Source organism: Apus apus, chromosome 12 (assembly GCF_020740795.1).
Source record: "Apus apus isolate bApuApu2 chromosome 12, bApuApu2.pri.cur, whole genome shotgun sequence".
NCBI lineage: Eukaryota > Metazoa > Chordata > Aves > Apodiformes > Apodidae > Apus > Apus apus.
In genome coordinates, this window is record NC_067293.1 from 18,803,502 (window position 1) to 18,814,880 (window position 11,379).

The 11,379-nt window shown below is 51.1% G+C and overlaps 1 protein-coding gene across 1 annotated transcript; it reads right to left on the reverse strand.

The window, feature by feature from the left end:
* Positions 1–9,347: 9,347 nt before the first annotated feature.
* On the reverse strand, positions 9,348–10,612 carry GPR174 (G protein-coupled receptor 174). The gene has a single exon (XM_051630694.1). It carries the CDS (start codon positions 10,326–10,328, stop codon positions 9,348–9,350), a length of 981 nt encoding a protein of 326 aa, XP_051486654.1. The 5' UTR covers positions 10,329–10,612.
* Positions 10,613–11,379: the final 767 nt, after the last annotated feature.

Sequence of the window (11,379 nt, forward strand, 5' to 3'; positions counted from 1 at the left end):
TTGCATTACAATTATTTCTTCATTATGTGTATATATTTGTGATATTGCCTAGGCAATATGAATGGGTGGATTTCCTGTCTGGAGAATAATTTAAGACTCTCCACCTAGGACTCCACCTCCAAAGATTATTTCTTCTAGTTCAACTATTCTGTTTACTTCAGTGTGTTTTCTCCCTTTTTGTACAGTGACACCTGCAAGTTCCACATGAACAAGTGTGAAAGTGGACTTACTATCTCAGAAGTCATTCTGACTGTTGATGTAGACGTTGTGTGTCTGTTAGAGAAGTATTCAGGTTCTCATGAGCTGTTCCATTTTAGGACTTGTTGATGTTTGAAGCTGTTTGGGGTTAAGCCTGTGTGTGGACACCTGATTCTGGAACAAGGAACTTCCTTCCCACAAACCTAATCCCTTGTTGGAGCGGAACCAGGTGGGTTTATTCTGGAGTGAGAGCTCTGGCATGTGGGATTCATCAGGAATAGATCCATGGAGAGATGAATCTACAGTTTCCACTTGATGTTCCTTGGTGAGGAGGGGGTGTGTGGGGTTCTCTGGCTCTGGGGGTGGTGGTATCAGTGGTCACTGCCCTCTCACTTGATGGTAAGTAGTTCAGTGCTTTGGTTTCTCTGCACATGGTGGTCATAGCTGCTTTGTCAGCCCCTTTCACTGGTTAATCCTTAACGCTCAGAGGAAGAAGAGGGACACAGAAGCCACCATTCAGGCTGTCCCACCCTTACCAGCATGGAGTTGGAGGCAGTTGAGGCTTTGCATCCTCATCGTGGTGAAAAGAAAAAAGGTGGGGGGAATCAGGCTGACGCAAACGACAACACTTGTGTGGTGAGCTGAGCTGTAGCTGCTGGCTTTTCACACAAGTCTCTAGTCTGAAAAGAAATGAAAGCTTTTCTGCTTATCTGCTCCATCTGTGCTGCAGCATAAGCTGCTTCCCTTGATGTCTGAGTTACTTCTGCTCTTGTCAAAGCCTCAGTGTGGCTGCTCTTCACCACTCACCAACCACCGCTGAGCAGGTGGGCACCTGGATGGTGGAGAAGCAGGAAAGATGCTCCAAAGACACCATCTCCTTTCCTTGCTGACTGTCTGGAAGTGTTTTCCATGGCAGAGGTGTGCTGGGGTGGAGGTGGCTGGGAAGCAGATGTGTGTATGGGTTGAGCAGAGCTTGCACCTACACGTGCTGACTGCCAGGGTATTTCTCAGGCCCTGTTTTCACCATAGCTTAAGTCCCTTGGTTTTCAATAGGGAAATGACTCATGCTAACTGGAGGGAAAAGGTCTCTGGATGAGTGGCTTGAGTGTAGGAGAAAGGAGTGAGCTCCAGATCCCAACAACTTTCATTTTTTGTCTATAAACCTCCTATTAACAGATAAACTGGAGATATGCATTTATCTTTCTGTAGACTCACAGTATTTGTTGTTTCTTCATGGAGCCTTTACAAACCCTTCTTCTTGCTTTCTCAGCATGATTTGATTTTCTTCCTCTTCTGTGTTTTCAGTTACATTTTTTTAAAAAAGCAACCGAACAGAAAATCCACTTGCCAAAAAACTCCAAGGCTACAAGGGAGAGATGGGTCCTGGCTGCAGAGCTGGGGTCTCCAAGAGAACACTGATGTTCTGGTGAGTTGGCACTCCCAGCAGAGCCCCTGTGTCATACAGAAAAGCATCACCCATCACGGGGAGATTTTGGGGGTTGGACTAGGTGGCCTTTAGAGGCCTCCTCCAACCTTAGCTGTTCTATGGTTCTGTGGTTGGAGGGACCTGGTTTGCCCAGTTGCTCTCACACACTGTGTCTCACAGAAGAGGTCTTGCTGGTTGTGGCTGTTGCACTGAGGAGCGTGGACATGTTCTTTGAAGCTGTAAAAGCTCAGCCTTGCAGCATTGCTTTGCCAGCCATCCTTTTGCCTTTGAGCAGACAGCACTCTCATCCTCCCTTCTGATACTTCTACCAAGGGCTACCTCATTTCTTTGATAGAAATGGAGAGAAATTCAGCTTCCTGAGGCCCTTGCATATATGAATGGCCAAGCCCTGAGGGCTCTTCACTGAGCTATGGAGCCTGTGCATGTTTTGGTGCAGTGTTGGTCTTAGACCTGGCCTTGCTCCAGCACAGGAACACCTTCCAGGTGCCAAATACAACTCAGAGTAAGCTGCAGAAGTGCATGGATGTGCTTTAATGCAGGACACATCTGAGGGCCAAACCCATCAGTAACAAAGTCACCAGTGGGGCTTGAATCTGGGACGTCTGTGTTTGGTTCAGCGCTCGTGTGCCGTGTTCAGCCCACTTCTTTCTGTAGGTGTTTCATTTCAGTTTCTAAATATCAGACCAGTTTGGTGTCAAGTTGGCTTTAGTGCTGTGGTGGGTGCTGCCAGGGGCATCTCCAAAGGGATTCTGGTGTCCAGGAACATTCTGCCTTATGCTGAACTGGTGGGTTTTGACCAATTGCCAGACAAAGAGCTCTTGGGTAATGGGAGAAGACCTGAAACATAAGTGCTCTGCAGCACTGCCCACTCTGCATGGCTGCCAAGGGTTGTGCACCAATGGCCCCTGGAGCCTCTTGTGGCCCATGGCTGTCTTTAATAACATTATAGGGGCTGGAGGGTAAATACCTCCTTGCTGTCCCACGGGAAGAACGTGGCACTGTCCCACACCAGTGGCTGCTGCATAAGATCCCACTGAACCAGGAAGCAACTGAAAAGCTTTTGAGCTAGATACCACCAGGCTTTGATGTCCCATGATAGACACCTGGGATGGGTCAGTCAGGGGCAAATGCACCCAGAGGGAGAAACTTTGGGTGAAGGAACTTGCAGAAACAGCATTGAGGTGGCATGGGCAGCCATGCTGCTGCTGTCTTTGGGCTTGGGATGGTGCTGCTCTGGGTTTCACAGACTGTTAACCAACAGGAACAGGCTGGGATGTGGGACTTGGGTGGTTCACTTAAATAAGAAGCCTGTCATCAAACTAGAAACCCAAAGCTGTGTGAGCTTTAGCTTGTGTTTTGGGTCTCCTGGGAACTTTCTTGTGCAGACCTCTGTCTGACCACAAGGAGTTACCATTTCTTTAAATATCAACTACGTTATGTCATAGTGGGGTTTGTGCAAGATCATGGCACTGAGTCACAAGACTGGTGGAGATCAGAGGACCTGATCAGCCAAGATGAGTTTGGGTGAATTAAAAAAACTTTAAAATGGAATTTTTCCCTTGGGACTCCTGGGAGGGCGAGCAGGGAGGTGAAGCTGGCTGGGGGGTGCTTGGAGCTGATGTGGTTGGTGAAAGCCATGACCTTCACTTAGCTGGAGCCCCACCAAGATGTTTCCTTCTCACATCACTGTTGAGCCCACAGCGAAGATGGGTAGAGTGATGAGTTAAGAGATGTTAATTCTCACAGCTCTTTATGGCAATTGGTTATGTCGCTTCGGTTCATCCTGCCTTTGTTGGTTGTTCTGGGTTTTCAGGTTTTTTCCCTGAATTCTAGGTTTGGGGGGGGGGGGAAGGCAGGTGTGGAAGGAAACTTGAGCAGATTGGCCTAAAAAATGATGATCTTGATGATTGTAGCTCATCCACTTGCTGCCCGTGGAGGCACATAATGTCTGAGAGGCTTCATTTTTCCTCCCCATTTCACTTCGTGCTGCCACCCATGTGTGTGCCCAGACTGAGCACTGGCTCTTACTGGGATGAGGACTTTTTTTGAGGTCTAACTCACACTGAAACAGGCTCTGGGACCATCTGGGCATGTTGCTGGACTGGCTTTATGAGAGGGAGCCATTGCTTGGTCAGCACCCAGACAGACAGGATGGAGATCCCTTGGGTGGCACTAACTGCCACCAGAAAAGCCCCACCTAAACCCTTCCAGCAGCTGGGGATGTTTCTGGAGTGTGTCCCGTGTTGGTTTGATGTAAGATACAGAAATAGAGCTGGAAGCAGGAACAAGCACCCAGGTCTTCCCCTGTGAGGAGGCACTAACCACCAGAAGTCATGCTGGTCTGTTCCCATGACCCAGGCCCAGCCTACTGGGCTGCCACCTCTTTTTCTTTTTCCTCCCACTGCTCTGCTGGAGGAGCAGTGACTGTCCCCATACAGACCAGCCAAGGGCATTTTCCTACCCAGGGGAGTCAGGAATTCAAATCCCCTCTTTCATTAAGGAGAAATGTGAACTCTTCTCCGTGATGATCTTGAAGGTCCCTTCCAACCCAAACCAGTGGGTGATTCTGTCACTCTGTGGCACAGATCATATTGACACAGAGCTCAGCTTGTCAGCCCAAATGCTGGAGCTCCTCTGCCCTGACTGAACTGGCAGCATGACCAGACAGGTCCAGCTTGTCTGCTCCCTTTCTGGCAGGGTATTTATCAAACCAGCTCTGACAAGATTTTATCTTTTCCTTGCTTTTGTACTGGAAGGGGCTGACTTGCATCTAGGTCATTAGCTGTGGATTTTTTGGCAGTTGTTGAGGTCTGAGGAGTGGTGCCCAGCAGCTCAGGGCTTGGTTGCTCTGTGGGTCTTTGTGGGCTGGTTTTGTGCCACTGGGGTTGACACTCACTTCTAGCCTCTTGCCAGCCACATGAAAAAGGAAGTAAAGAGTGAAGTAAGAAGTGTCAAACTCTGCTGCTGGTGCAGCCTTAGCCAGAGCAGGAAAATCTAACACTGACTACAGAGAAATGGAGAGTCTGCTCAGGATGTTGAGCAACCAGATGACAAAATAGCAAAAAAAATGATCTAGTGCTGATAAAAGATGTTTATGGGGGGGAAGAAAAACTCTGTTTAGGTAAGAGGAGCTGTAAATCAGCTCTTTTCATGAAAAAGAAGGAGATCTGTTGAGTTATGTGGCTAGATGGGCAAGGCTGGTGATGGCAGAGGAGATGAAGAGGGCTTTGGAAAGGTGGCAGGCCTTGGCTCCCGAGGACCTGTGCTGTGGCCATCAGCATATGGTCCTGCCCTGCCCAGGAGGTGGGTGAGATCTCACCTCCTCCAAGGCATGAGCTGTGCAGAGGAGGTGAAGAAGGAACTGGTTGCTCATGGTGCAAGAGGAAGAGACACTGCAAGAGCCTGTCAGGTGCTCAGAGCAACAGCCAGATGTTTCCAGAAATGTATGTACAACTAGAATAAGGAATCCGTTGCCACCAGGCTCAAGGGCTTGGTGGGTTTAGGTGAATGTTCACCAAGCAGGTTGGAAAAGGGCTTTGGATGGCTCTGGGGAAGGAGGCTTTCTGTGCAGCTGCAGGAAGCCCCACAGCAGTTGAGGGCAGCTGTGCCCAGGCAGGATTGCAGCCCAGAGCCTGGTGTGTCAACACTCCCCACAAGCCCACCAAGCAGCCAGCAAACCTCCTCAGCAGGGCCTGCTCTGCCCCAACCCAGCCATCTGGAGAAGGTCTGGAGAGCAGGAGGGGAAGGGGGCAGGCCTGTGCTCCCCTGCTTCCGCAGCCTGAGCTTGCAACTGCAGGTCTCAACGTGCCAAACAACAGAAAAAGCAGATCCCACCACGTCCTCCCTTCTGGTGATGACAGTGACAGAGGGGAAGCTGTGAGGTGTGAGGAAATCATCTGCAGCTGTTGCAGGCAGCCCTGGCACGTGGGGCTGGAGGTGCAGGGCTGCAGGGGGCTGGGGTCTGTGGCCTTCAGAAGCACACCAAGAGCTCTGCTCCCAGCCAGAACTGTCATCCTCACTCTCCTGGATTCATTATACTTCATCCCCAAGACTTCCCAAAAACCTTGGATGCTGCTTCTGACCAGTTTGAGGTCCCCAAGCAACCCTGAGACTTTCCCTGGGTCTGCACTGGTCCCACAGCAGCTTTTACTAAATCCCAGCACAAATTAAACCTAACTCTGTGTCAAAATGCCACTTGTCACTTCAGCACGAGGTCCTCCTGCCAGGGTGGTGGGCAGAAGCCTCAGTGCTTTGCTCCTTGGCAGTGACCACCTTCTCAGGGCACAGGTGCTTCTTGAGCAACCAGAGGAAGGACTTGGTGCACAATAAAGGGGCTGTTTGGGGTGGGTTTTTTTTTTTTGCTCTTGGTACCTTATGGAGACCTGGACCCCATCAGGTCTTGCCTAGCACAGAACTGGAAGCTGGGCAGAAAAGCCATCAACTAGCAGTTGCTCCCTGCTGCTGCAGGGGCTGGGCATGGCCCCTGGCTTCTCTTCTCCAAACCTCCTGTGTGCCATGTGCCACTCCTGCCCGAGGCAGGTGGCAGAACACCACTAGTGGTGTGTGATTGCTCAGACATGGGCTGGGGTTGTGGATCCTGAGCCACCAACAGAGCCTGAAAACACACCTTCTGTTAATCTAAGTAACGTCTTGATGCTCCAGATCACAGAATCACATGGAATTGTTCTGGTTAGAAAAGACCTTTCAGCCTGGAGAGGAGAAGGCTCCAGGGAGACCTGAGAGCACCTTCCAGTGCCTGAAGGGGCTCCAGGAAAGCTGGGGAGGGGCTTGGGACAAGGGCAGGGAGGGAGAGGACAAGGGGGGATGGATGAAAACTGGAAGAGGGGAGATTGAGGTGAGACATGAGGAGGAAATTCTTTGCTGTGAGGGTGGTGAGAGCCTGGCCCAGGTTGCCCAGGGAAGCTGTGGCTGCCCCATCCCTGGCAGTGTTGAAGGGCAGGTTGGATGGGGCTTGGAGCAGCCTGGGCTGGTGGGAGGTGTCCCTGCCCATGCAGGGGTTTGGATCTAGATGATCATTAAGGTCCCTTCCAACCCAAACCGTTCTATGATCATCAAGTCAAACCACTAACCTAACTCTTCCACCTCCAGCGCTCAACCACGTTCCCAAGCGTGTCCGTGGCTCAGTCAGTCAAGGCCTCGTGAGGTCTCTGCAGCGCAGAGTCCCCCCTGGAGCAGAGGAGCTGTGGCAGGGGGAGGCAGGCAGGTCCCTCCTGAGCTACCACGACTGCAGCAGCAGGTTTCCTGTAAGAAGAGACAGTTGGTGCTGATCTGAGGCAACCGCGCGGCTGCGGCAGCAGGGAAGGGGCTCGCCCGGCGCCCACGGCCGGGGCGGGGTGGGACAACTTACTGTGTGGTTTCTTGTCTTCTTGAACAATTTCTGAACTTCTGACACCACGTTGTGTGACATCTTTTTTTCCCCCCTCTCGGAAGCTAAAAGTAGATCTGGGGGTTGGATGGGGCCAATCTGCTCCCCTCCCACGTGGAGGGTGATGGGCTCACGCCGGTGTTGGCCTTCGACTGTTGGAATCGTGGGGAACCTCTTGGGGGGTAGAGGAGCTGCTGCAGGGAGCTTTGTCCCTTTGCAGACCAACATTTGGCCACAAGGTATGTTAGAGTCGTATTGGAAGAGGCAGCTGAAATGTTCTACAGGTGCTTGGAGAGGTGTCAGCAGCCCCAGTGCTGCCACGCGTTGGTCCCCGTCAGCCCGTACTGGTGTTGCAGGAGGTCACAGAGGGGAGAGTGGGCCAAGAATTAAACTTTTAAACGTTTTTAAGAGGTTGTTTTTATCATCTACAACAGGAAATGGAAAAAAAAAATATATCTTTTTTTATTTTTAAATTGCTGTGAACAAATTACAATGTTCCTTGTGGTTTCCATGACCTGGCAGTCCTCGCTGAGCCAGCACCTGGGGACAGCCATGGAGGTGCTCCAAGGGCTGGAGCAGCTCTGCTCTGGAGCCAGGCTGGGAGAGTTGGGGTGTTCAGCCTGGAGAAGAGAAGGCTCCAGGGAGACCTTAGAGCACCTTCCAGTGCCTGAAGGGGCTCCAGGAAAGCTGGAGAGGGGCTTGGGACAAGGGCAGGGAGGGAGAGGACAAGGGGGATGGATGAAAACTGGAAGAGGGAGCTTGAGGTTGGACATGAGGAGGGAATTCTTTGCTGTGAGGGTGGTGAGAGCCTGGCCCAGGCTGCCCAGGGAAGCTGTGGCTGCCCCATCCCTGGCAGTGTTGAAGGGCAGGTTGGATGGGGCTTGGAGCAGCCTGGGCTGGTGGGAGGTGTCCCTGCCCGTGCAGGGGGTTGGGACTGGGTGATCTTTAAGGTCCCTTCCAACCCAAACCATTCCATGATTCTATGAATTGTGTAGGGATGAGATGGTGGAGTTTCGTTTTATTACAGAGAAGGATTTTTAAACAGAAGAAAATAAAAGGCTTTCTGTGTTCCAGGGCTCTCTGGGATTCACATTTATTTTTTTTTTTCTACATAATATATACTCTTTTATAAATTAAATCTATAAAACAACATCTGCATTAAATAAACTCTTAACACTGTCACAGTATTTTAACATGTCAAAATGTACCGTTTCAAATCTTCACAGCAAAATAAACTTTGCAAGAAGGTGCAAAGGAAGTACTAGTCAAGCCCAAAGGTTCTGTTGTTTGATGGTAAAGACATTGTGATTAAAAATTCACCCACATTGGAGCCTTTCTGAAAAATCTCTCAGAGCCTGTCGGGTGACACCTTTGACTCTGCTTTCGAGAGTTCCCATCACCAGAAGGTTTGGTTCCTCTGTGTTTCCACCACGTTGCTGCTAACGAAGGGTGGACGTGAGGGTGCAGGGTCAGTTATCAGTGCAAGGGAAAGAGATTTCCCCATCTTTGGTGAAGAGAGGACCTGGAAGGTTTGAAGGACATCTGGCCAGAATAAGTAAAGCCTACCCAAGACAGCGATTTGGCTTCACACCGCCTGGATTTTGAGCCTGAAATGGGAACTGAGGGCAGAAAACCAGCAGCTGGATGCTTCAATGACCTTGTGATTTGGGGGTAAGTCATTTGTTACATCCCAAAATGGAGGCTTGGTTCATTATTGAAATGGCAAGTCCTTTGGGGCCACCTTACCCTCCTCACTCGGTGGCTTGAGGCAAACCCTTGGCAGCCTCCAGAGAAAGGAGTCCCTGTTGGATTTTCTCTTGCTTCAGAAACACAGAATATTGAGTCACCTACTTATTTTTAGAATCAAATTCTTTCTGCAGGACCCCCAAAACCTTTGCTGCCTCTTGCTGAAGCCAAGGTGCACGACCAGGACGTGGCTGAGTAACAGCCTCCCTGGTGACACTGGTGACACTGGTGACAGCATCACCTGTCACCACAGCTCCACATCCTCCTCCTGCTTCCAGAGCTACCCAGTGCTGGCTGCCCAGCTTAGGAATGGGTCCTATGGGAATTACACAGTAATTATTCTTAGAATCAGAGAAAATTTGCAACCAGCCTACTAAATCAACAAGCTTTTCAGTCAAGTTTGGGCTTGGGGGGGGGGTGTTTGTTTGTTTTTCTCCACCCCTCACTGAAATCAGCAGAAGTTTGGCCGAGTCTTTACTTACAGTGTCCTGAGGAATTGCAAAATAGGGCCTAACCCCAAAATATAGGGAACATTTGAAGTCCTGCCAACCATCTGGGGGAAGGCCAGGACTAGTAGTCCATGGTGTCCTCCCTGAGCACGTCCCTGGAGTGCTTCCTCATGTAGCTGAGGCTGTGGAGCTGAATGCTGTCCTGCAAATCCTGCCTGGAAAGGCGTCTCCTGAACTCATCCGTGGTAAAGTAGTAGATGACTGGGTCCACACAGGAGTTCAGGCTGGCAAGGCACAAAGCCACGGCGTGAAACACCGAGATCACCTTCTGGACACACCCGTTCTCAATCTTTTTGGTTTTGACAAAGAAATCCAGTGGGAAGCTGATATGATAAGGTGCAAAGCAAATCAGAAATACCAGGGCGCAGGTGAGAATCATCTTTAAGGCCTTTTTTTTCTCTCCCAGGTCGTGTGAAGCAGAATTGTTCTCTTTGAGGGACAAGATGGTCTTCCAGGAGCAGTAGAGGATGATGAGGAGGGGTGTGACGAACCCCGCCAACTCACCCAGCGTCACCATGGCGATGGAGATGGGCAGGTCAACTTCCCTTACAGGGAGATCCACGAAGCAGGTGTTGTTGGCACCCTTCTGGAGCCTGAGGAGGGGGAAAGGCAAGCAGCCAAGGCAGACCACCACCCACCCCACGATGCTGATGTAGACGTCACAGACGCGTTTGCAGTCGCTGAACTTGAAGGGGTGCATGAGGAACAGGTACCGCCGGACGCTGATGCAAACCAAGAAGTAGATGCTTGCGTACATGTTGACGTACTTCAGGTAGAAGCAAAGCATGCAGAGACCTCTCCCAAACTCCCACGTCCCTGTCAAGTAGTAGAAGATCCTCAGGGGCAAGGACAGCACCTGCCATAAGTCGGCAATGGCTAAATTGATCATAAATATGACAGCCCTCTTAGTCTCCTTCATGTACCCGTAGAAGACCCACAGAGCTAAGGTGTTTCCTATTAGTCCAGGGATCAGGATCAAAGTGTAGGTAATGGCATAGTAGGACTTGAGGTCTGTTTCGGTGCAGGTCGAGCTGTTGGTCATGGTTGTGCTCCAGGTCCACGTTCAGCCCCAGCATCATAACATGGTCCTCACTCTTGTCCTGCAGCTCCCTCGTCCTCACGTTGTCGGGGCTTAAATGAAAAGGTTCAGCCCTGGCACCTTTGTGTGAGGCTTTGGTTATGTCCACTCTGGGGAGGAGCTTCGTTAGGGGGTGAGCTAATTAAAGTCCTGCTCCTGTGCTTTGCTCATGCTCCTCGACCCAAGTTCCCAGACCTTACTCTGCTCCCCTGCGGGACTGGCAGGGAGGGACCCACACTGAGAAGCACATCCTTGTGGGATGAAGCAGTCGCCAGGTCGTCACCAGAGCTGCTCCTCTGTCACCTTTTGGGTGGCATTTCAGCTGCTTCTCTCAACACAGGGGTTTGACAACCAACATGGACCCACAGCTGCAAGACAGAAACTGCAGTTACAACCTGCTGGGGAGACGTGGGCCAGAGCTACAGGAAAGCTGGCAAGAGCAGCATGAGCACCTCTGCAGCAGAAACCTGTTGCTGGTGGCATCTGTGGTGGCCAGCTCTTCCTGCTTGGTGAAGGGAGGTGCAAAATTACTCAGGAATAAATAGAAGATGCGTTTAATTGTTGCTACAAACCAGCCCCCCTTGCTGGACTGCCAAGCAGAAGCCACCCCCGATTGCAAGGTGCATTGCTGCCAGGTTCTGCACCTGCATCTTGCCCAGCTTTTCACAGAATCCCAGAGTGGTGGGGTTGGAAGGGACCTCTGGAGATCATCTAGTCCAACCTCCTTCCAGAGCAGGATCCCGTAGAGCAGATCCCACAGGAACACATCCAGGAGGGTTGGGAATGTCTCCAGGGATGGAGACTCCACCACCTCCCTGGGCAGCCTGTCCCAGGGCTCTGGGACCCTCAGAGTCAAGAAGTATTTTCTCATCTCCAGGTTCAACCTCCTGTGCTCCAGCTTGTGCCCATTGCCCCTGGTCCTGTCCCTGGACACCCCTGAGCAGAGTCTGGCCCATCCTCCTGCCACCCCCTGCAGATATTGACCAGCACTGAGCAGATCCCCCCTCAGCCTCCT